This window comes from Taudactylus pleione, unplaced genomic scaffold, assembly GCF_031769625.1.
Source record: "Taudactylus pleione unplaced genomic scaffold, aTauple2 ptg000556l, whole genome shotgun sequence".
Taxonomy (NCBI): domain Eukaryota; kingdom Metazoa; phylum Chordata; class Amphibia; order Anura; family Myobatrachidae; genus Taudactylus; species Taudactylus pleione.
In genome coordinates this window covers 103093-130036 of record NW_028284958.1, presented here as the reverse complement: position 1 = coordinate 130036, position 26944 = coordinate 103093, and the positions used below count along the sequence as shown (strand labels likewise).

At 45.6% G+C, this 26944-nt stretch overlaps 1 protein-coding gene across 1 annotated transcript in view; it reads right to left on the bottom strand.

Moving 5' to 3' along the window:
• The window catches only part of TICRR (TOPBP1 interacting checkpoint and replication regulator), a 50509-nt gene extending 34529 nt beyond the window's left edge, over positions 1 to 15980 (bottom strand). Inside the window, exons 1-4 of the mRNA XM_088452651.1 lie at positions 15147 to 15980; positions 13500 to 13749; positions 3089 to 3327; positions 2306 to 2543 (exon numbers count right to left, since the gene is read on the bottom strand). Coding sequence (XP_088308777.1) covers positions 2306 to 2543; positions 3089 to 3327; positions 13500 to 13749; positions 15147 to 15806 — 1387 coding nt within the window. The 5' untranslated portion in view covers positions 15807 to 15980. The remainder of the gene's footprint in view (positions 1 to 2305; positions 2544 to 3088; positions 3328 to 13499; positions 13750 to 15146) is intronic.
• Positions 15981 to 26944: the final 10964 nt, after the last annotated feature.

Here is a 26944-nt window from a genome sequence, read left to right as displayed (position 1 = left end):
CTAGCACAGTCACATACAATGCAGAGAAATAACAATTCCTGCACTAACAGCGCTGATCACTCAACTACACAGACACAGGGCCTGGTAGGACAAAGCGCTGCATACACAGACCTGAGCCACAGCGGAGGAGAGGTATGCGGGGGGACCCAGACCACGATGCTTCCGTCCAGCGCTTCCAGCAGCGTTCACCATGCGTTCTGGAGAAGATGGCCGCCGAGGAGCAGAGAGGAGGCTGGCCTGGGGGAGGAGCGCTGCCACAGGACCAGTCGGCAGCATGCAGAGAGGGCTGTGTGCAGCGGGGGAGGCGCCGGCTGTGAGACAGGGAAGGCGCGCTCCCCTGGCATGCATTTAACCCCTGGGACGCCGCAGCGCTACCGCTCTGCTGCGGTCCGCTGTCCCAGGGGGTAGTGGAAAGCGCAGGTTGGTCGCCTGGCTCCACGCTGCAGCCAGTCCCCAGGGAGCCCCCTGCCTGGGGATTTAGGACCATGTGACCAGCGGGGACCCACCGCGGGACCCCGCTGCTTACCTTTGTCCCCCTTGGATCCGGCCATGGTCCGGAACATCTGGGGTCACCGCTAGCTGTGACCCCAGATGCTCACCAGCATCCCCGGATCGGTACCGGCAGGGGTGTAGGGAAGACAGCATGGACGTCAGGACTGACTGTCCATGCTGTACATCCAGATGTGCAGCCACAGCTGCACTGAAGAAAGCTTCAGGGGCTCTTCTAGCCCCCACTCCGACAGGTGCACCCGACGCCGGCCGGGCACCAAACTAAACTGAGGTGCCTTGGCTCGGGGGCGGGGTATAGGAGGGGGACCCTAGTGCATCCTGGGAGGCTGAAAAGCTTAACTCTATGGTGCCCAGCGACTGACATCACACCTATACCCCAAGGTATCCTGTGGATACCCTATGGACCCTGAAGTAGAAATTGATAAATACGAATTACTTCCCAAACAATGGGTGTTGAAAGAATATATGAAGTGTGGCTATTAAATGAGACTGACGCTATCATTTATGTTTAATTACATTAAGTACTCTATTCCCCTTCTAAATACGCCCTTCTGCATCAAAACACTACCGCATTCTTATTCTCCATTAGTCAAAGGCAATTACTGTAGCTTATTATCCGTCAGCTGTCTCAACAGCTCCATAGTTTTCTTCTGTAGCTCAGTAACTGATGCAAAACGGGTTCCCTTGAGTACAGATTTGACTTTAAGGAACAGAAAGAAGTCACAGTGCTAGGTCTGGAGAGTATGGAGGGTGTTCTAGCACTGCAATCTATTTCTCGGCCATAAACTGCTTCACAGAGAGAGCTGTGTGGGCTGGTGCATTGTTCTGAAGGAGAATTAAACCATTTATCCACAACGCTGGCCTCTTCTGATTCTTTCCCGCATAGTAGCTAGAACATTTTTGTAGTTATGTTGAGTCACTGTTGCGCAAATAGACTGTGCACTGTTGCGCACAGTCTTCTAAAATAACACTTAAAATGAGTTGGGTATGGGATCCCGATCGTCTGCATCTTGACCATCAGAACAGACAGCGGCATCCCGATAGTCAGACCCCAGACATTTTATGCCACTGTCGGTATTCTGACAGTCGGTATCCTGTCGGATGCTGACTACATCACGTTGACAGCAAATAAAAATTAACATGGCTTTAAATTTGGATTTGCTTTGCCGTGCTTTCTTTATTATTTGTGATGATGGTGTTTTCCAGCGCATGTACTGGCGTTTTGGTCATGTTTCAGCACAGGTAATAACTAATTTGTTCCAAAATGTCTGTACAAATTTGCTTTTCTTTCTTCTCAGCAGTGAGAATCCTTAGAACCATCTTTGCACCAACTTGTCAATTTAAGATCTTGATGCAAAACTTGCCTAACAGTTTCTGTACTGATGTTTACCATGTCCAGGGAGTAATTCCCGGAGATATTCAAATCAGACTAAAACCACTTAAGTTGGAGAATGCCGGTTAGTGTGACTAAAGCTTGTCGCGCTAACCAGCATTTAACAGCTAAAGTGCAGGCTGCAAGGCTGTTAGTGTCACGCTGAGCCAGAAAACAGCCTCGCTGCTGGCAATTTAGTCTGATTTCTGTGCACTGAATTGAATAGTTCCAGGAAATCCTTCCTGATGCTATTAACTTCATCAACAGCAAGCAGAATTGAATCGGCCCCTATGTAAATAGGGGCGTGCAAGAGCAATGCTTTATTTGCTTCTTTTTTTTTTTTTTTTAAAACACTTTTCTAGGACCATCCACCATGTTTTTCCAAAAGAAACCACCCACATATTGTTGTGAATCCGCACTTACCAGGTGATGTAATGGTTTCATCACAGCTATAAGCATCACTAAGGACACTGCTTACAATATCCTGAATATTAGATGAGACATTGTCACTTGTCTCCTCAACAGTTTCTTGTAAGCACAGTCTGTCAATCCCAATGGATAGGTCACTAACAACTACAATAAGAACAGCAGCAGTTTCTGAAATGGGGGACAGAATGCCAGTCCTGGGCAAAAAACCATGTTCAGTGGACACATCAGCAACCTAGCGAATAAAAAAAGAAAAAACAACACACTTAGCAAGAACAGGAATTAGAGTAGCAAGTGAACATTGCAGTCTAATAAGTCACCTGAGAGATATAGTAAGTTCTGCACAATGTTGAATATACCCATTACAATCACTGCCCATAACTGGTTCTAACTTGTGTTTAGTCATACAAATGGCTATAACGCTATTAATACATACTATGTCAATTCATGGCTAATTTTACATATATACAGAAAAAATATAGCAGTCAAAAAAAAAAAAAAAGTATAATCGATGCCATATATATCTTGCTATGACCTTTCCATGTCAGCCTTTGCAGTCAAAACTTTGCGCAGTCACGTTTATTGGCTGAACGGTAATAAACAAGCATGCAATGTAAGAAGCGTCAGTATCACACAAAGAACTGTTTCATAACACTGGGTTTCAAAAAGAAAAAAAAGCTAGTACAAGCGCATGCGATGTCCAATACCACTCGGAACACAAACAAAAAAAACAACACGTTATGTTCAGCATGTTGATCTGTATAAATTTTATATATTTACCAGGAGTAGCCCTTTAGACAGCAACGTGTACAGAAGCTGCTGATAGTTTAGGCATGGTGCATGGCGATCGTTGGATGTAGTCTGAAGCACCCAGGTTTCCATTGTTGAAGGATCAATTTGGTTCCAATTCCAGTTTTGCATTGTTCCTTTTAAATGGATTTTCATTAAACCCTTCATGTTTTTTTGAGTTAGTGAAATAGGCTCCAAAGTAACCGCACATTCCCACTGTTTATTCTCACCTGCAATACAAAGCATTTTGTCAGCTAGCTTCACTATAATACCCCATTTATGAGAATGGGACTTAATAGCAAACAAACAAAAAAAATATAACGTTTAACCAATATTAGCAAATAGAAACTGAACTATTGATTTACCAGAAGGTGGTAGGTGGTCATTTAATTGATATTTATATAGAAAGTAATCTCATTGTTTTCACACACAAATATGGTTTAAATAGAGAGATAGTTATTATCCAATGGTTACATATTAGGCACCTTTTTCATGTTATTAGCACATGCTGAATGGTTTATTGCATTAAAACAAAACATGCAAAAACGTAGAAAAAAAAAAAGTAGTGTTTGAGTTATGGGGACTCAAAAAGAGGTCCAAAGGGGGTTCCCTCCAGCAGCTATTCATTTGTTTCTTTCAGGTCTCCGTTACTTCTGACATGCAGGCATTGGGGCTGATAGGCTATTGCACAAGGAGCAACCCTGAGCAGTTGGATGTGCTAAGTGCCAGCTAAACTAACCTATCCAATAGTGCAGGGGACAAGATGGCACATTAGCCAGGCTGACTGTCTGAAGTAATGGGGAGTCTAGAGTTCTGGATCCCACCTAAATATGTGTTAATTTATGGATGGTACCACAGCTATATGCATCTCTAGTGATCATTTTATTTATTATCAGTTATTTATATAGCGCACACATTTCGCAGCACTTTACAGAGAATAGTTGACCATTCACATCAGTCCCTGCCCCAGTGGAGCTTACAATCTATATTCCCTATCACATGCACACACACATACACACTAAGTTACATTTTTTGTTGGGAGCCAATTAACCTACCAGTATATTTTTGGAGTGTGGGAGGAAACCGGAGTACCCGGAGGAAACCCACGCAAGCACAGGGAGAATATACAAACTCCGCACAGTTAGGGCCGTGGTGGGAATTGAACCCACGACCTCAGTGCTGTGAGGCAGTAATGCTAACCATTACACCGTCTGTGCTGATCATGCCCCTTTGTCGAGAACTATTGACTTTATGGCAAGAATCTGTGGAGCCGCAGGAAGTAAGGAATACAGGAAGGGCAGAAATACTACAACTTCTAAAAGGCAAACTGAAGGTGATAGCCATAGCAACTATTTGGATTCAAGATTTTTTTTTTCTAGTACATTCTAAAACAATAGGTAGGCCAGAGATTCCCAAACACAGTCCTTAAGGCACCCCAACAGTTAAGGTTTTAGACATATCCATGGTTGAGCACAGGGGGTTAAATCAAATTGACTGAGGTACTAATTAACTTACCAGTGATCAAGCATGGATAGCCTTAAAACCTGGACTGTTAGGGTGCCTTGAGGAAAGAGTTTGGGAACATTTGAAGTAAGCAAAAAAAATTGCTCTACAATGTATGCATAACTCACTACTGTGTGAACCAAGGCAGGGATAAAAGAATTATTCCTAGACTTCAGGAAATCTTGAAGACCTGGAACTGTGGAAGATTGATGTGGTGGGGGCAGATTCAATTCAAAATGAGCTGCCAATGGTAGCTCATGCTGCATGGTATCTTGGCTATTACAGTAGGCAGATTCTGCTCGCACCTCCATAGGCTGTGAGCAGAATATGCCTTTGGTAGTTAATGTGTGGCAGCTGCCAGAGGAGGCTGCAGCAGTTTTCTTAATTGAATCTGCCTCTGAGACTGTCAAGACTGGATATTACCCAGTTCCATCCTGCACAAAGTCTTGGCACAGGGTAGGCCTGCTCAAAGCGACATAACACTTGAACAGACTGGAATATTGTGAATGTCATCACATGCTTCGGCACTAATATACCAACTAGACACCTGTTACACCTGTTAATATACCAACTGACACGGTTACCCGGGAATTTGGCTGAGGCAGGCCAAATTCCCGGGTAACCGTGTCTGTCTGAAAGGTACCTACCCGTTAACACGTTCCCGGGTAGCCGCCCCTTCAATCGACCAGGGTTTTTCCCGGGACTTAAGTCCCGGGAAATTACCCTGCTTCTGTCTGAATGGTGCTACCCGGGAATTTACTACTCCCGGGCAGCACCAAGCAGGTTTTACATGGAGTTGAGAGCAGACGCTCAGCGCTACTGCTCACCACCCCCAGCGCCGGCCGGCTGTGTACAGAGAAACCCAGTCGGACGGTGTGGACACCCGCCGGCGGGTCTCTGCCACAGCGGGTTGCCTGCCACTGTGTCAGCGACACAGGACCCTAGCCGGACACCGGGGACACCCGCGCTGGATACCGCCGACTGGTCCCAGCTATAGCGGGCCACCCGCACTCCCGCTGAACCAGCAGGGAATTAAGAGACATTTTTTTAAAAATAGAAAAAAAAAAAATCTGTATTATGATTGGCCGGCTTCCGGCAGCTGAATGACGACATCATCATCATCATCATCATCATCAGCCAGAGAGGGGATAGGCTAGGAGGAGCAAACGGCAGAGAGGAGGCAGGTAAGCAGAAAAACCCTGCTCTTGTCTGAAAGGGGTCTACCTGGGAATTTCCCGGGTAGACACTAGTGTGAAAGGGGGGTCTCGACCAAATACCCGGGAATTTGCACAGGAGAAATTCCCGAGTTTGAGCAGGAAATTTCCCGGGTTGTATATCTGAAAGGGTTATTAGAGTTTGCTAAAGTCTGAACATACAATAATCTTCTAGAATAGGAAAGAGTTTTCACTGTACTGGACTATTGGTGCAAAGAGAATAATTTGCTACTTTGTGTCATAAAATTGTAATTAAAAATAGGAAAAGTAAAATTGTAACATCCCAACACCGGATTTTGCAAAATAGCCTCACCACATTAGTTAAGCATGGAGGGATATAAAGCTCAATAGCTAGCAGCTGTATTCCCATTAGGGTAGCTGTTCTATTATAGTCAGTGTGACATAGGTCTCAGTATATTTGCCTGTTTGATACCTTAGGAATCCAGGAGATCCGGGGTACATGTTCTACAGATGAATAAAGGCCTTGGTAAGAGATATTTGTTATCGGGTACATAAACCATGGATAAACATTCAGAAAAATCAAATAATGTGCCTTATATGCAATTGTGTATAAAAAATAAATCCCCACATTTAACACAAGTACATAAGATGCTGGACAGATTTATTGCAATAGGCTATCCAGAACACATAACAAATCAAGCTAGACTGTATGTACTATATTTATTCAGAGATGAAATATTGCTTACCACTAGACAAATAGAATCTACCTTCAAATGTAAATCAAAGAATAATCCAGATGGTTTGAATCAAATAAGAAAAGATTAGAGATTTCTATTCTGTTTATTTCCAAATGTAATACTCAGTCAATAGTAATCTGAAATATCAATACCAGCTTTACTATATTAAAACATGATCTGATCTACACGTATTGGGAAAGAAATTACTGCAGTTTTCAAGAAAAATGCCAATCTAAGAACTTTCTAGGTCCAAGCGAACTGAACACACAAACTACAGTCATCTCATGGCTCCAAGAGAAGCAACAGATCAACTTGTCTTACCTGTAAACATAAGTACTGAATATTAAATCACATGCTAACTATAGTGTACATCCAAGCAATTCATCAATTTCGACTTCACAAACTGTGCTTACATATTGAAGTATCCATGTAAACACGCAATGTTACCAAGAGAATACACAACCATAGTGTCTCAAGACACCTTTTCTCAATGTTATGATGGGAACCCAAGCAGTAATTCAATTGTTTGTATCTTAGTACAGTGCTCTCCCCAGAAATTTTTTCCAGCCGGGTGGCATCAAGAAGTAGCCGGGTGGGGGCTTTCGCAATGAAAAAAATGTTTTAAACCCTGACATTATGATTTAAACTTGAAATAACATTTTATATTAATTTTCCTCTTCTTGTTAGGAGCCCAGTCGTCTGATTATGAAAAAGCTGCAAAGTCTGTAGTATCTCATCCTTTTTATACAGCTCCCAGATACTGTCCACACTTGCAGGCTTCCAAAGTGCCGGGTGGTAGGCGGTTTCTTGCCGGGTGGTGCACCAGCCAAAAACAGCCTGGGGAGAACACTGTAGTAGCTCTGGTCTAAACTGCACGAGAACTATTCATCTGTTTTGCGCAACCAGCTCCAAAGCTGCACTTAACTCGGACTTCTGCATGTACACTCCTGTGGTGCAAGCAGGGTGTCAGGGTGTTGTAACTGCAGCGCACCCGGCTCTTAACATAGGATAAGCTTCTTGGCTAATCCCAAGCATTACATCGCATACAATCGAATAGCTCCCAGTACAGTTTATACGGGAGCTACAAACAATTGAATCACCCCCATAGACTAGTGACATAGGTGGCAAGAAACTCGATCACGTTTGTTTGCCTAAGGCAATGTCGTCAGTTACATGAAGGTTGGAATATATGTCAGACTAACTGAGAAAAATTTAGTTCACAATATGCAATAGTAGTAAAACAATGACCCTCAAAGTGGGGTGGGTGCAACTATCAGAACTGGAGATGGTCAGGTGGGGCCTCCTGGTCCACTTGACATGGAATGAACCCATTACATGATCCTTTCCTAGTCATTCCAACACACCATCAGAATAAACAACTCTGAATTCTAATCACCGGCTCCTCCAAAACATCTTGGATTACCTAGTTTAAAAAATGTGAGTATTCACATCGATTTACATTTGCACCAGATTTCTACAATACTTACTTACACGTGGATCCATTTCTCCATATATTGCTGCTTATTTAAGTTTGAACATTTTATTTACGTGTGCATACTAAGTATTCAATCGTCAATGCAGTATCTATTGGGACTGTTATTTGTACAAAGTATCTTTTTTTGATATAAGCATATTGCACCCTATCTGCAATTCCCACATACTTGAGCAACCGTGCAGGCTCTTATGCTGGAATAGACGATTTCTCGGACGATAAGACAAATTGGACAGATATAGCGTCTAGTGTCAAGGTCGGCAACATTAACCAAGGTGTGAGCTACTTTAGTAAAATGAAACCTCCTGAAGAGCTACTAAAATTGTAAAAAAAAATCTGGCTAATAACCGAACAATTGAAGGTCATTAAATGAAAATTAAAAAAAAAAAAGTCTCATAGAAAACAATTTAAATATTACAGTGATTTTATTGTAGTTTGTAAATAAAATTTAAGCACAAGCACATTTAATTGTGAATTACCGGCTCCAAGGAGGTACATGCAATAGAGGAGCAAAAGATATTGTATAGGGCCAGGCAGGGCTGCTTTGTAATTTTCCAGCAGGGCTTCGCGGAAGTCACTCGCTTTACTGTATGCTCCGGAGAGCTGTAAGGGCAGCGGTGTGACAGTCTGAAGCATCCTAAGGATGCTCCAGGCAGCACTACTGCATAGATTCTGGCCATTCTAGGCACCCTGCTAGCCAGATAAGGCTAGCAGAAAAAAGCTCAGAGGGCCAGACCAAATGATTCCGTGGGCCTTATATGGCCCCCCCGGGCCTGAAGTTCCCCATCCCCTGCTCTATGAGATATCTGGATAATTGTTATAGCTGTTCAAATATGGATATGAATGAAATACACATTTTTAGACCACCTACTAGTATATTAATGTGGTACAAAAGTTATTACAAAGTGTGGTTTCTCCTATATGTAGTGTTCACTCTAGATTCAGCGGGAGGCAGGGCCCCGGACCCAGAGTTAGTGCACTTTTGCGCATGCCGGCGTCCATTCACCGGCTGTGACCACTGCACCGCCGTTTTGACCACCCGCGGGTGGAGGCAGAACCCGCAGGCTGTCTCAGTGGGCCACCGCGCTGGAGGGCAGGGCGCGTTCTGCCCTTCAGAAATAGGGCAGGGCGCATTCTGCCCTTCAGAAATAGGGCAGGACGCGGCGCCCCGCTAAAATAACTTAGCGGGAACACTATATATGTACTCTCAGATACCATACATTATATAAAAAAAAGAACATATCTGGAGGTTGATAAATTCTCAATCGGGAAGTCCCTCTGCGCATAAAGACCATTATACTATATATAAACAAGTTAAATATAGCGTTCCCTCTAGCCTGTTTCAGCGCGGCGCCGTGCCCTGCCTTATTTCTGAAGGGCAGAAAGCACCATGCCCTACAGCGCAGCGCCCTGCTGAAACAGCCTGCAGGTTCTGTAATCCACCCGCGGGCCGTAGTGTCCCGCGGGTGGGGAAAATGGCATGCGCCCGACTTCCATTCAGTGACCGCGGTGCTTGGAGGCTGCCCTGCACGTCCATAAGTGCCGGGCATGCCCACAAGAGTTATGAAAAGGGGATGCGTTCATAAAGACATGCGCCTTTTCCTTGGCTATGCCCCCTTCAGGCGCGTGCCCTAGCTCTAGGTTCGGCGCCCTGCCTGTCGCCGGACCTAGAGTGAACACTAAAATATTGTATGTAAAAGCTGAAAGATAGTGTTTATAATAAATTGAGATATATCATGATACGATTAATATCTAATTGATTTGAACCAAATATAATTATTACATTGTATAAAATATAGAGGCAATTGTGAATAGATATATTTAATGGTGTTTTTTAGCATGATTTTATACCAAATGAGTATGTGTGTATATAAAAGATTTTCACACGGCTTTTTTTAGTGCATTAAATGTAATGCTGGGTACACAGACAGATACATTGGCCGATCAATTGATCGGCCAATGTATCTGCTGCACGTTGGCCATTCCGTACCTGCGACATGTCGGTGAACGTCGGTGCTCACCGACATATCGCATTGGCAGTGCTGCACAGCCGATGGACAGATATGTCTGCAGACCGCCCGTACACACACAGCGGCAGCCGCAGGGAGAGGGGGGGGCAGAACACGCCCCCCACCTGCCGGGACCCGCTCCCTGGTCGCCGGTACACGCAAGACACAGCTGATGGCCATTCAGAGTGTATGAATGACCATCATCTGCAGATATATCTGTCAGGTGTGTACCCAGCTTAAGATAGGAACAACTGAATAATTAGAAGACACCCTTATCTAGACAAAACTCATGGACAGGAGCGAAACGCGTCAAAAAGAGTTAAATCTGCTGCTACCGAACTGTGATCTTATGAGCTGTTAAGCATCATATTGCTCGACATCACTCTGCATAGACGCAGCTGTTTCTACTGCTCGGCACAACTCTGCTTGACACCACCTTGCACTTAAGCGGCTGACAGACCCGGCACACAGGTGACCAGTGTGGACGAAGAACCAAGGCAGCGCGGCGTGCCGCTCCCCCCACCTCAATGGAGAGGTGGTAGATAGCGGCGCCGAAGGTGCAGGGTGTGGAGAATACAGAGTGGACCAGCATTTTACCATTATGTGGACAAGACAAAGATTTATTCATCACATACGTGCCATTACTTTCAACGTCATTATACTATCGGAGTGACATTCTCAATACTTAACCAGCCGGTGAGCATATACTATCAGACTTTATGTACCACTAATTATATAGAACATTACAGCAGCTATTCAAACGAAGATTTTATTAGTGCATTAAGTACATATTATAGTAATCAACCAATTATATTGCATTATATGTGATCAACATTATCCAATTCAGTACACTTTTATATGAATTAACAGATCTTATCAAATAAATGTTTGTTGTATTAAAGGAAGCCTTTTTCTCGTACTATATATAACCAACCAACCACATAGTTTTATTTAATTCGATACGACACCAGCGCAGTTCATCTACGGTTCTGATTATTGCAGTAGCTGCTGCACACAATTATGACCCCTTTTTCTCTTTAATATTGCATCATCTTAGCGCCAAGGGATACCTTTGTTTGTTGCATCATACAACATGGGGCAGACCATGGTATTATGGGACAAACAAAAATAACAGTAACATCATACGGCTTAATGGCTTCAGGGCTATTGTATTCCACATGTATGGCAGAACCTACAGCACATTAGGATGGTGTTTAGGTTTAATGCAGCGACTCCAGGCAGTTTCGGATCCAAATGGTGGCTGCAGTTATTCTTTTCTCTGGCAGTTTGCAAAACAGTGCAGCCGCAGCCACTCTCCTCCTCTGGTAAGCCATATGTTCTCAGTCTCTCTTCCATAGTAAGCAGTGGCGCAATCACCCTCTCACTACTCCTTTGTACAGGATGGGTATGCACAGTCTGAAGTCATAAGGTCAACAAAACAATGTGGACAGTGGTAACTGAAATCGTGTTTGCTTTATAACTTTAAACATGACGGTAATGCATTGGGTACGACTTGCTACTGTCCACATTATCAACCTTATGACTATCGACAATGTAACTACATCCTTCCGCTGTACATGGTAAACCAATGGATGTAAACCACAAATTAAAAGACGTAAAGGACGGCAGCTTAGATGGCCTTAAGGCACCTGAATGTTTTGGAAATTAGTTTTTATTTTTAAAAATGGGTAATTCCTGTCAGAGTGGCACCATTTCATGTGAGACGTACACATAACAGATATATTGTGGGACCTAGAAACAGCGAATCAGTGAATTTATTTATAAGATGAGACCCTGGAACCTACATAATTTCCCACTCTGTGTGATATGAGAGACTTTGTTAAATGCTGATTGTAATACCAATGTCATCTCCATGTGATCATAGACAAGTAGCTTTACCACCACCAACGCTAATAGTACAGAGAATCTATGGTGTATATATGGAGTCGGTATGAAAGGCATGCCTGGCCGACAAAAGCAGAGTTCCCGGCAGCGGAAGTCCGACATTGCTCAAAATCCCAATCGTCGCTAAGGTAAGTATAAACTAACCTAACCCTCCTTAGGGGTGCCTAACCCTAACCTCCCCCCCAAGTGCCTAACCCCCCCTTCCCCACTGCCTAAACCTAACTCCCCTGGGGGGGTGCCTAACCATAAGTCCCCCTCGGGGGTGCCTAACCCTAAACTTTCCTCCCCCCCAGCCTGACCCTAACCCTCCTGGAGGGGGGGGGGGGGCTAACCCTAAGTCCCCCCCGGGTGCCCTAAACCTAACCCTCCCCCCGCAACTGTCCGCTCGATCGGGATGCCGAGCGCCTGTCTCCCGGCGTCAGGGAAATGACAGGCGTATAGAGAGACGCCCGGCATTTCACCCTCGCCTGGATATGACAGTCGGTATTAAGGCAGCCGATTTCCCGATTGTATACCGTATATATACACATTCCAAAAGCAATGGAGAAAACAATTCTACACATGTTGTATGGGTAGTTGTTCAATTGTCTTTAACCAATTACTAGATTAGGAATGGAGTTTAAAGAACTCTTATCAATACTTTTTGTTACTCTGTCAGCAGTGTAAAGGTTTTGAGGGTACTTTGATTCTTGGCAAATATAATTTTAATCTTTTTCCAACTTCCACCTCTAGTTTCTGATAGCACTGTGCTATCAGATGCCTTGAACATGAAAGCATTCCAAATATCCACACCAAAACAGATTTGCATATTATAAAAAACACAATTTTATGCCAGAAAAAAAAACCATTAGATCTAGTGTGCCCTTTATGATTTATTTAAAAATAAATTAACTAACTTCAGTACAAGTATATAATTAGCACTGTACAGCCATGGCCAAAAGTTTTGAGAATGACACAAGTATTGGTTTTCCAACCATCCAAGAACAGTTTGGTGAGGAACAATGCCTTTTCCAGCATGATGGAGCACATTGCCATAAGGCAAAAGTGATAACTAAGTACCTCGGGAAACAACACATCGAAATTTTGGGTCCATGGCCAGGAAACTACCCAGACCTTAATCCCATTGAGAACTTGTGGTCAATCCACAAGAGGCGGGTGGACAAACAAAAACCCACAAATTCTGACAAACTCCAAGCATTGATTAGGCAAGAATGGGCGGCCATCAGACAGTATGTGGCCCAGAATTTGATTGACAGCATGCCAGGGCAAATTGCAGAGGTCTTGAAAAAGAAGGGTCAACACTGCAAATATTGACTCTTTGCATAAATGTAATGTAGTTGTCAATATAAGCTTTTTACACTTATGAAATGCTTGTAATTTTACTGCAGTATACCATAGCAACATCTGACAAAAAGGTCTAAAAACACTGAAGCAGCAAACTTCGTGAAAACCAATATTGTGCGATTCTCAAAACTTTTGGCCATGGCTGCATAAATCTAAATGAACCATTCGTAATATAACTAACAACCACATAAATGTAGCTCAAAAGGCAAAAAACAAAAAAATACAAACAAACATTACCAGGTGTCATGAAGTAAACAATTCCATCCTGTTGAGGAAACTGGAGTCTGTGTTCCTGCTCACTGTTGATTAGTGAACTCAGCACAGAATCAAAAGGAATATTCAGAGCTGATCCCAGGGAGCAGGGCCGGCCAGCCATGTTTTGGCATGAAGACGCCAGTAAAGATTCCGATGGTAAAATTCTACCTCCTACATGCTGCATTAGTTCAACCATTGTCCAGTACCCAAAATGATCACAGGAATTCCATACCTGAAGAGAGAGTCAATATCAGATTTGGGCATCATACACTGGTTAAAGCATTGACAAAACCTTGTACTTTGTCCTCACTTCTGAATAAACAACAATGAAGGCCTGACATATACACAACTCAGATGCACATCTACTCTAGCAGACTGTGAAAGTGCATTACACATTTTTAATAACAATTTGTCTGAGGTTACATACATAAAAAATATATTTGAAGGACAATTTACAGGCTCAAAACCTACATGTTATATTCACCAACAGTAAAAACGCCCTGCATGCTCCAGAATGCAGTTCAGGTCTTGTCTTGAGAACAGAGGAACAGGCAAAAACAGTGATTGTCAACAGTTGGCTAAAGGGCTGCCTGTGGCCCACCAAGTTGCAGTACCTAACTCAGCAACTCTTTTCTACACCTTATGCCCCATCGACAGCGGCTCCTATACTCTGCTTTTGCCCAACCTCTTGCGATATCGCTGACAGATTGTTATGGACCCTCCCTGGTATGCAGAAAGATCAATAGCGATCATCCAGCACACCAACTACTTACCGACGGCTATAGCGACCCGCGATCGTTACAGTAAGCTGCTTGATATCGAGCAAGTTGACCGGCATGCACGGCTGATGGACGATATCACTATCGTCCATATGTGGCCGCGCATCGCTGGTCGAAGGTAAGTTGGTAGGGACTGTTTAAAAGAAAAGATTTGAAAGAAACGGTAACGATATAGTTCAAATCTTCCTTTTAAAATTGCTACGTGTGTATGCAGTACTGGTGTTTATCACAGAAGTTAGTTTGGAAACTGTCAGCTGAATGCATATTTGTATTTCCACAGTTTCCATCTATAAACAATCCTCAGTCTCCTACCTTTATCCTTCTTATACCCGTTAATATAACAAGGTGATTTTTAATACCACAGCATGTTCACTTCAACCATAGCTCAGTGTCAGCTACAAGAGGAACCCCAGAGACATCCCCTGTGAAAACTCACGTGAAGTCTTGGATAGAGGTGCTGCGCCAAAAGTCAGACATGAGTGAGCACATTTGCATTCTACGTTCACCAACATCCCATAGTGCAACATCTGGCACTCCAGCTGCTGGGCAACTATACATGCCAGCAAGCCTAATCCACAAAGCTGTGACTAGGAATGCTGGGTTGTGCAGTTCCACACCAGCCTGAGTGCCACACGTTGCCTACCCCTGCCCTGGAGTATGAGCAATATTGGGGGGGGGGGGGGGGGGGGGGGAATATCACATAAAATTACCATCCTACCAAGACAGCTAGAAGAATCTCCCCCTGTTACATGCAATAGTCTGTCAGTAAAAGTGAGCAATAAAGTGATACAATTATACTTTTCAAAGGGAAACCTGCCCGGAGCCCCCAATGACCAGAGGCCGTACAGACCTGGGACCAGTCGGCAGTGTCCAGCCAGTACACAGTCACCCTCTTCTTACTGACGATGTCCTGCAGCCGCCGGGGCAGTAACTTCTCTATCACCTGCTGGAGGCCGATGTCAGCGCCGGCAGCCGCGAACTCCCCGAGCTGGGCCCGGGAGTGGGGGCACGGAGAGAGCAGAAACACAGCGTTCCTGGGCCCGGATCCGGCCGGGGCCTCAGAGGGGGAGTCCGCCTGTAGGGGCTCATCTACCGCGATCATCCGACTCCCACGGCGCCCCCTGCCTGCCGCCGGCTTGGCCGGGGAGGTGATGTCCGGCCGGTCCCACTGAAAGTCGGACAGAGTCTCCATCAGGGCGACGTGGGTGAGGGCGGCCCGGGAGCTGGGGGTACCCGAGCAGCGACCGCTCCGGGAGCGCTCCCAGCAGGCCTCCAACTCCTCCTCAAAATCATCCCAGCTGCGTGGCCCCAGCTCCCGCAGGTCGGAGCGACGAGGGTGTCGGCAGCGGCCGCCCAGCGAGTTCAGGAACCGGTAGCTCCAGCGGACCTGGCCGGGGCCTGCGCGACACGTCAGGAAGTTCAGTAGCCGCAGCGACAGCAGCTTGGTCCGGTCTCTCAGTGCGAGGTCCGCTGCGTCCACCAGCAACACCGCATTGTGCGAGGCCGCCATGCCGGGCCCGGGGCACACGTAGCAGCTGTAGCAACACGGCCCCCTCACACCGGGCACACCGTCACTGCCCCGCCGCCATTCCCCGCACACATACACAGCAACGATCAAACCGGCCGCGCGTTACGCTGAGGGGAGCGCTGATTGGTCGTGCAGCAGTCATGGTGGCATCTGATTGGTCACATTCTGAAAGGACGTAAAATGCGAGAACATTGCGTACACACACGTGACCATGGAGCGTATTTAGCCGCACTGAATGGTCGGAGAGGCTGTCACTCACCCGCCTGACAGGCTGCTGCACTGTTATTGGCTGAGGCTCATATTTAAAATCCTTTAAAGGGCAAGCGTTGTTTGTGTACTATTACTACGACATGCTGGTGACGATTGTGTGTGTGGCTAGCCTTATAGCGACTAGCCACATGGACGTTGATGCTGAGTGTACAGTATGCGGTGCAGGTGAACCGCAGACTTGGATTTTGGTGCACTGCAGCCTCCATCATCAACTGAAAAACTTAGATCAACGTACAGTAAACTGCATCGTATACTATGCCGCCACTGAGGGGAGCGCAGGGCATGGCTATATCCCAGCCCAGCAGGAACTGTGCTGTGCAACCAGTGGCCCAATCCGCCTCTCGAGGCAGATACCAAATAAGACTTGGCAAAGGAGAGGCTATGAAGAAGCGTATAAATAGAATGCTAGAGACTTGCTAGGGCATAAAGAATAGTCACGTGGTAACCATAATTGTACAGTCTACTTGACAGATACAGACATACATTACCTTACCTCCAGAGCAGCCCAAGATTCAAATAGGTGAGCCACACCAATTGTCCTTTCAAACGCTGACAAACATTGCCAGCTGGCAGTTGTGGTGTGGCTCCCCTGTTTGAATTTTGGACTGTGCTGCAGACCCACCTCTGGAGCTGCCACTGATTACCACCCTGGAAACAAGACCCAAAGTGTCATTAATGCTAGACTTTGTGAACAATAGTGTAGGAAGGAATTCAGGGTCTGATTGGAGATGTACGATATACTGACTTTTGCACAGTTTCAGCGATTATCGGTAATTTGCGTATGCGTCAAGTTTTATTTTCGTTGTCACTCGCAGTGAGGATTTAGCAAATGAATTGACAGGCACTGTTCGTGGGCAGCAATGGGGAGGTGGTAACCCAAACGCAGGCGTGTCACGACCGTTTTCGGGGTGTGTCTTTGCCTGCGCCCTGCAATCCCGTACATTGTAAAAATAACTTTGATGTCTCAGCCTTTGCCGTCATTCTGCTCAACCATAGGGTTACTCTGAAGTCCGATAATCGACTGATATGTGTCTTTGTACACAGTCGCTTGGGTTTGCAAAGCCACCGGTGGGCATCTCAATACAAATCCTGGTGGCTGCGACATTTACAAATTTTCGCACAGCTGCTATGTACACATTCACAGTTGTGGTGGCATTGGCGTACATCTCTGAATCGCACCCTCAGACAAAAGCATGTTTCCATAAAGATTTCTCAATATGGAAAGCAGAACAATAGAGAGTATTTCCAAAAGTGTCCAAGAAGACAAAACAATTCTCACTGGCTCATGCACAAATCAGTGGTGTGGAACTGTTAAAGCAACAGAAGGTCACTTGTCACTTAACTGGTGCATAGATACAGCAGCAACAAGTCACATGACTAGTGTTAGAAATATTTGTCACAGAACTTAACCTGCAATAAAAGAGATCATTTGTTTTGCAGACTGTAGTACAGTAGTATCACTGCTGAAAGAATTGGACATGGTGTAATTATCTGCTCTAATACAAAATCGGAATAATCTGGCAGTAAAGAATGTGCTTTCTGTTTCCATTTTGGGAGGTGGATTCCAGTCTGTAATGCTGGCCATACACTGCGTGATAAAACTCGCCATAAGACAGACCAGTTGTCTGATGTTACCATACACTGTCAGATAGATTGTCCATCTGATTGTGAGTAAGGGCCTTATTCAGAGTTGTACATAAATCCAATGGTTTACGCACCACTCTGATGTTAAATTAGCAGCGCATGATCTGAAAGGATACCCTGAAGGAGCAGAAGGCAGACAAGCTGACTTAGCCGCTGCCAATGTATCCACGATTTTATCCAAATCCGGTCCAAATAGGACTTTACCATTACAAGGTAAACACTCAAGGCTCTTTTTGGAGTCCGCAACTCGGAGGGTTGGAGAGGGTGCTCCTCTCAGATAATCTGGCAGAAAATCACCCAGAAAATCGTTGGTAACAAAATTGTTGTGTGTGTATGCTACTTAAGAAACAGGCTTGGAGTGCAAGACGTCCAGCTACCAAGCCTGACGGGATGGGCATCCTCCTGGGGGACCCCAGGCTGGTAGGCCGACATCTTCAGTTTGCCCATTGCTGGTGTCAGACTACCAAAGACACCTGGGTGAGAGAAGTGGTCTCTCAGGGGTACGCCCTCTCCTTCCGCAGAAGGCCTCCACATCAGTTCTTTTGCACAGGACTTCTGTCCAGCACGGACAAGGCCTTGGCTATTCAAGAGGCAGTACAATCCATGCTTAAGGAACGGGTCATTGTACCGGACCCAGAGGGGCACGGGTTATTATTCCATCCTTTTTCTGGTTCAAAAACCAAACTGCTCACACCGGCCTATCAATCTCAAGTCCCTGAACACATTCCTCAGGGTACCTCGGTTCAGGATGGAAACCCTGCGCTCAGTCATACTGGCTATGGAACCTGGGGATGCATGCCTGCATATTCCGATTGCATCAACTCACCAGCGTTTTCTCAGATTTGCTGTCAAACAACGTTTCCAGTTTTGGGGCTCTGCCGTTTGGCCTCTACTGCACCTCGAGTGTTTACAAAAATTACGATGGTAATGGCAGCTGATCTATGGCTGCAGGGGGTCCATCTGTTACCATACCTGGACAACCTCTTACTGTTGGCAGGGTCTCCAGAGGTATACTTCACCACCACCTGCAGCTGACGATATCTGTACTACAGATGCACGGGTGGTTGATCAATTGGAAGAAATCCTGCCTGAGTCCATCTCAAAGGATGCTCCTTCTGGGAGCTCTATTCAGACTCCCATCAGCAGAAGATCTTTCTTACAGGGGACTAAGGGCCTCATTCAGAGGCGGTCGGAGGATGCAAGCGGTCGCTCAGAAACTGGGCGGCCGCTTGCATCCTGACCGGCCGCCTCTGTTTCGGTCATTAGGCTGTGGGTTAACACCCACAGCTCTAATGACCGCTAGGGTGATGGTCGCGATGGTCTGAGACCATCGCGACCATCGGGGCTTACGACGAGACCCTAGGGTAGGGTCTCACTTGTCGTAAGCCCCGGAGTGCTTCTGGCTCTGTCAGAGCCGGAAGCTCTCCACTGACATCACTAGTGATGTCAGTGGGGCCTCCCCCAAACGGTAGGCGTTCCCATGGGAATGCCTCCGTTTGGTCTGCCACCCCCCCGGCCCGCCTTCCAAATGGGGCGAGCTGTCAATCAACATCGACAGCTCGTCCCCTTTGGAAAGAGACCCGCTACGACCAGCACTGTCGGTCGTAGCAGGTCTCACGCATGCGCACGAAGGAGCCGGCTCCCTCGTGCGCATGCGCACTAGACAAACATCGAGGCGGTCGTAGACTGTATGGCCGCCTCTGAATACAGCCCTAAATCTCCACTTTGCAGACACGGGTACGCAGATGCCTCCACAGTAGCTAAATGTCCATACACTCAGCCATGCAGTTACTGGGATCTATGGTGTCGACGTTCGACATGGTGGAATATGCCCAGTTTTATTCCCAGCCTCTGCAGACATTGATCCTCTCCAAGTGGGACGGATTACCCCATCAGATAAGGGCACAAACGATGGTGCTCTCTCTGGAGGTGCGTCTATCTCTGGTTTGGTGGCTGCAGACGGTTCACCTCACTAGGGAGCACCCCTTTTGGATCTCTGACTGGGTCCTTCTGACGACGGACGCCAGTCTCAGGAGTTGGGGCGCAGTGACAGGTCCACACCTTTCAGGGACGGTGGACAGCAGAGGAGTCTGCTCTGCCAATCAACATATTGGAACAGGGCAGTCTTCAGGGCCCTACAACAAGCCAGACTCATACTTTACCTGTGCAAGTTCAGTCAGACAACACCATGACCATGTCCTACATAAACCATCAAGGAGAAACTCAGTCAGGCGGCAATGACAGAGGTGTCCCGAATTCTGAATTGGGGAAAGGCCATCTCCCAGCCATATCGGCAGTGTTCATTCCAGGAGTGCTAAATTGGGAAGTGGACTTCCTCAGTCATCATGATGTGCATCCCGGGGAATGGTCTCTTAACCAAGAAGTGTTTCAGATCCTTGTGGACAAGTGGGGCCTTCCAGACATGGACCTCATCGCCTCTTGACAAAATCAAAACCTGCCACTGTACGGGTCCAGGACAAGAGACGCCAAGGGTCTCTTGGTGGACACTCTGTTGGTCAAGTGGACATTTCGGTTTGTGTACCTGTTCCCTCCAAGCTCCCTTCTTCCTCGGGTACTTCAGAAGTTCAAACAAGAAGGGGGCACAGTCCTGCTGGTGGCTCCAGCAAGGCCCAGACGTCACTGGTACTCAGATCTTCTGAGACTCTCCATCGACACTCCGTTGCTGTTGCCTCAACGTCCGGACCTGCTGTCTCAAGGTCCTTGCCTTTACCCAGACCTGGGTCATCTGTGTTTGGCGGCGTGGCTCTTGAGACATCCCTCCTAAGGTCCAAGGGTTTTTCCGACTCTGGTTAACACCATGCTCAGAGCAAGAATATCAGCCTTTGCCAGGATTTACTATAGGGTGTGGCATACCTACTTTGAATGGTATTGTCCCTGAAGTTACGACCCCCAAGTGTTTAGGATATCCAGAGTTTTGGCTTTCTTGCAGGCGGGTTTGGACATTGGTCTCCGCCTTGCTTCTCTGAAGTTGCATGTCTCGGCCCCTTCAGTGTGGTTCCAGCGACGGATTGCCCCTCTTTCTGATGTCCACACTTACCTTCAGGGGTCCCTCGCATACAGCCTCTCTTTGTTTCTCCTGTGGCGCCTTGGGATTTGACTGTTGTCCTTCAGGCCTTCCAGGGCCTTCCATTTGAACTCCTGGAGTCAGTGGATCTAAAATGGTTTACTGCTAAAACAGTTTTTCTCCTGGCTATTGCTTCTGCCAGACGAGTGTCAGATTTGGGGGCTCTCTCTTGCCGTTCCCCATTTCTGTTTTTTCACCAGGACAGGACGGTGCTTCGGACTCGCCCTGGTTTCCTTCCTAAGATGGTCTCTAGTTTCCACATTAATGAGGAAATGATTGTGCCGGCCTTTAATTCCCCTGACCTCTCGGTGGGTGAGGCCTCATTGGATGTGGTATGCGCCCTCAGGATTTATGTGGACTGTACCAGTTCCTTTCGGAAGTCAGACTCCTTGTTTGTACTTTATGGTTTCCACAAGAAGGGTTGGCCAGCCAATAAACAAACTTTGGCTAGATGACTTCGCATGGCGATCTCTGAGGCTTACGCTCATGAGAGCCTTCCAGTTCCGCCCTCTGTTACTGCTCATTCTACTCGATATCTGGGTCCTTCTTGGGCAGCTTGCCGTGGTGCCTCGGTTGTTCAGCTTTGTAAGGTGGCCACGTGGTCTTCTGTCCAGACTGTTTTGAGGTATTATGCTTTTGATAACTTTGCCACTCAGGATTCTTTCTTTCGGCGACGGATTCTCCTCTCTGCACAGGAGTGTCCCCACCCTTGAAGGTACTGCTTTGGGACATCCCCAAGGTCACCCTGTGGACTCTGAAGTAGAAAATGAGTGATATGGTAAGAACTTACTTTTGTTATCCCTCTTTCTACGAAGGCCATAGGATTCATAGGGAACCCACCCTGACGCACAAGTGCTTCAGCTGGGTTTTGCTATGGTCAGCGGTTTTCCGTCTCCTTCTATGTGAGAATGTGATTCTTGTGTGTTCCAGACTTTCTTCTCTTTTATTCTCCTCCGGCCTTTGGCTTGTTATGAACTGAGGTGCCTCTGGCCCGGGGGCGGGGTATAGGGGAGATAATCAACAAGATAATATATTGAGCAAATTATAGAACAATTACCAGTTTTAGTGAAATCCTCTCATATTTAGACGTGACAATGGACTTTTATTTGAAGGACACAAAATTTAGAACTTTTAAAGGCAATTCTGCATAGAGTTGGGATGGCCAATTGGTGGTCCTGTATCAATTGTTTTGTATTGACTGGGAATTGGCATTTTTGTGTTTATTACAGAGAAAAATACATGGGCTGTGAGGTCAGGTGGATGCGAAACACATTTCTATGGCAAGCTGCCACAGGAGAGGTTCACATAGGGGTTGGGTACGGGATCCCGGCGGTCAGAATCCCAAAAGAATTTGGTAATTATCCTAACCCTCCCCTAACTCTTAAGCCGAATTTCCCGCAACCTAATCCACCCCTCCTGCAGCCTAACCCTCCCCTCTCGCAGCCTAATCCTACCATCGGAAAGCCACCATCGAATGGTGAAAACACTATCATTGAAAGGAAAACATCAACTTTAGTGAAACATCTGAAATCGATGTCCATCCCTATCATTGGGATGCTGATATTATAGTAACGTAAAATAGCTACACAGTCAAAAATACATGTTTAAATTATTGATACTAACTTCCAGTGAACTTGATGTGTTGGAAGCAGGAAAAATGGGCAAGCGTAATGGTCTGAGTGACTTTAACAAGTGCCAAATTGTGATGGCTGGAGGAATGGGTCAGAGCATCTCCAAAATGTCATGTGTTGTCGGGTGTTAGTGAAAGCAGTGGTTAATACCTGCCAAAAGTGGTCCATGGAAGGATTGTGAGGTCTGTCTTAAGATGATATTGTTAGACATTGGAAGCAGCTTATGTTATACATTCTGGTATACTATATAATTCAATGTTTGCCTAAAAATATCACACAGTTGTGGTGTGTGAGAATGGTGTCCCTTTTACCAAAAATAGCTTCAAGGTGAGATGTTCTACATTTCACTAATAGATGTCATATTTGCGAAAGAGCATTGAAGTTTATTTCCCCTATTACCATGTTTCGTTAGCAATCGGCATACAATATCCAATTTACATATTTATAATAATATAATGAAGGAAGTGGATGGATAGGTATGTGAATTACTGGTTGCATTATGTTGGTATTATAGAGCTATAGCATTATGGGAGTTTCCTCACATTCAAAATGGAGTTTATCTTTGTACCATGAGGTATGGACAAAGAACATGTTTCATCCCATCCCCACACAAATCACGCACTCCCATACACACACACACACTCTCTCTCTCTCTCTCTCTCTCTCTCTCTCTCTCTCATCTATGTATATCTTATATTGTATTTTGACTAATATTGTGAAGTTTAAATACTGTTTTATGATATACTTTATGTATGTAGACTTTATGAGCATGGATTTGATTATATAAATACACTTTACTTTAGTACATCTGCAATGTCTTATTGAAATTAAATTATCCTAATGATTCCAAGGTATATGATTCTTGCATAACACTTTGCGAGTTAAGATATTAAGTATAATCTGTTATTAAAAGAATAAAAATAGAATATTTGCTTCAGACATGAGATTAAAATAGGCAACTGTAGGTACAAAGAAGGAAGAAAAATCCACCAGCCTTTTATAGTCAGTACAAAAGAGGAGCCACAATCACACTCGCACGCAGGGGGGTTTCTGAGTATCTAGAAACCCCCCTGCTAGCTGCTCCATCGCCGCACAGGTGAACTTTTTTAGTAAAGAGAGTCTCCTCACTCTCCTGCCGAAGCTCAGGCAACTGTGCCTGCTGTTATACTGTGCTGGCTGTAGGGGGAGCTGCATCGGCAGTACGCAGCCCTCCCAGGCAGTTCACAATCACATGAGAGCACCAGAGTTGTGAGAGGCTGAGAGTTGCTGCCGGCGTTCTCTTCTGGAGTCGCACCGCAGGTCTGTGTATCGGCAGGGTGGGAGGTGTTCTTTAATAAATTATGCCAGAGTTGTATTTATTTGTGTTTTGAAGTGAGAGGTTTTGTGTGTGTGTGTCAATGTTTGTGTCAGTGTGTGTGTGTCTGTGTAGACCAGGGGTCTTCAAACTTGGCCCTCCAGCTGCTGTGGAACTACACATCCCAGCATGCACTGCCACCTTTTTGATATAACAGCATGCTAAAACTATGTGCAGTGCATGCTGGGATGTGTAGTTCCACAGCATCTGGAGGGCCAAGTTTGAAGACCCCTGGTGTAGACTGTCAGTGTGTCTGTGTAGTCTTTGTCGATGTGTGTGTCTGTGCCAGTGTGCATGTCTTTGTTTCCAATGGAGGACTCGGTGTCGCCTTTTTATTTCTTGTAGGAGCTGAAACGCTCCACATGGGATTTTCTCTATAATTGAATTAAACCAAACTTTATTCAATTCATCATGAGTACTGGACTATGGGACTATACAACAGTGTGTGTGTGTATATGTGTGTGTATATATATATATATATATATATATATTCAGTCAGATACAGGCAGCACTCCTCGGGTACTCAATAATCCAAGCTCGTTAATCCATTACTGTGAAACATTTCAGATGCATTTTCCTTCATTAACGCATTGACGAAATATGTAATAAATGCATCTGAAATTTTGCACAGTAATGTATTAGCAATCTTGGATTATTGAGAGCTCAAGGAGTGGTACCTGTATGTGTTTTGATTTTTTTGTCATTGGTTTGGAAACCCCCCTTGCAAAATCCTGCGTTTGCCACTGACGATACCAAAACCAGGGCCTGAAGAGCATCAACACTGTCCCTGGAGAATGCAAAGGCATGGGCTGCAGACTGGCTCAGTGGCATGTAAATCACATGTAAGTGTGCAAAATGCTTTAACTACAGTAAATCATGCAGGGATAGAGAGAGGATTGACTGATTCTGCTTGGTGGCAGCAGCAGCCTCCCTGGATGCTCCACAGACCAGCATGCACTCTGTCTTCATGCCCGATATGCTGCTGCCTGTTTCTACTAACGCCTGTAAACCATGAGGCTAATTCTGACTGGGAGCAAAGTAAAAAAAGAGCACGTCATTTGCACCTGGGTAAAGCTATGTTGCACTGCAAGTGGTGCAGATGTAAAATGCAGTGTAAAAATAAAGCGTCCAGCATTTCTGGGCTACATGCAAATGCAGAAAAAACTAATAGTCTAGGTGCCAATGGTTCTAACCCCCCTGCTGGTAATCAATGCTGCACACTTACAAGAGGTTTTGCCACACCTCTAACAACAAAGTAGAAGAAAACAAAGATAGTAGGTGGCGCTTATCATTCACAGCAAGGAATAGTATATCAAAGTTTTATTTGAATAAAAAATATTCCAAGTACTAAACACTCAACAATTATAAAACTCCCGAGAGTCCAGTTATAAATACATCAATATCAGAGCGGCCCTAACTACTTTGGTGCCATAGACAAGATTTTGGCTGGCAGTTAATCCTGCTGCCAAGCTTATTGTTTATATGCGGATAACAAAAATAAAATGTACTTATTTTTTGCATATATATTTTTTTATATATAATATATATATATATTTATACACACACATACATATCTATATGTGTAGAAATACAGTTTTAAAGATAAAATAAATATAGAAGTTTGTGAGTAATTTGTGCAGTTCTATGTCTGGGTCCAGCCGAAGCACAAGCAGAAGGGGGTTTCTGAGTACCCAGAAAGACCCCCAGCCCGCCGATCTATCGCCACAGCTGGACAATGTTTTTTTGGTAGACGTAGGAGATCAGGCAGCTGTACCAGTAACACGGCTGCATCTACCTGCCTCCTCATATCCACATGACTGAAAGGCTAGCTGAATCTTGGGGGAGCTGCAGCTCGTAGCTCCTCCATCCCATGGGGCTTTGATGGTGACGCACTGACTCACCTCCTTCCACTCCTAGCTGCAGGTGTGTGTGTCTGAGTGCTGTGGGGAGCAGATTTAATAAAATTATATGCGGCTGTGTTGATTTGCGTGTTTGTGTTTTTAAGTAAAGGGTCTGTTTGTGTGTCCTGGAGGGGGTCTGGATAAGTGGAGTGTTGTGGGATCTTGTAAAAAGAGGGAGAGGTATGAGGACAGGATAGAGGGGACATAATAAACAGTGTGTGATAAATATTAAATGCACAGGAGGCTGTCAGGATAGAGTGGGGTGGGGGCCATGACAGACAGGGTGTGATGAATATTACATGCAGAGTAGAATAAGCAGGACCACCCTGACCCTGGACTCGCAAAACCCCATCAGTCACATTGGAATTTATGCAAAACAGACACTTTATAGGTGACCCAGAGCGCAAGTAAAACATTTATTCAGGCAGCTGACAGTTTTAAAAGAAAACGTACATGCAAGTTCTAAGGTCTACCTCTTTGCTTTACTTCTCTGTACCCCGCTCCAGCTCTTCTCTTTTCAGTTTTCAATATTCACTCATTCTTCTACCCCCTCTGTGCTCTTCGTAGCTGCAGTGCACAGGCTGACTGGGAGAATACGGCGTTCAGACGTGATGACACATGACCCTTGAGGTGATGCTCAAGCCTCTGACTCACTGACAAACAGCAAGCAGAGCAATGCAGGGAGCTCGGGGTCACATTATCTGTCTCCCACTTTAAGCTTCTGTCAGAATGATCTGATCAGAAGCTGGCCGCAGGGGAGGAGAGAGATTAACTAAGAATTAGAGCTCCCTGCATCACGTATCTGATCCATTGCCGCTGCCTGCGCTTATTATATCCAGCCTCAGTGGTGGAAATCGGTATGATTTATGCGTCAGGTGGTTGGAATCCCGACACCAGCATCACAGCAGCAGAAGAAATCCTGATCGTCCTTAGGAAAGTATTAGCTAACCTAATTCTACCTCCTAACCTGCCCCCCCAGTACCTAACCCTAATCCCCCCTCTAAGTGCCTAAACCTAACCCCCCTTTCCCCCACTGCCTACTTCTAAGTCCCCCGGGAGGTTTGCCCAACCCTAACCTCCCCTTTCCCTAGCCAAAATCTAACCTCCCGGGGGTGAGTGCCTAACCCTAAGTCCCCCCGGGAACCCTAAACCTACCCCCCCCCCGCGCGGCTATCCGCGCTCGGCACCCGAGCTCGTGTTTATGTGCATTTATTTGAGATAATCTCTTTAGTTGC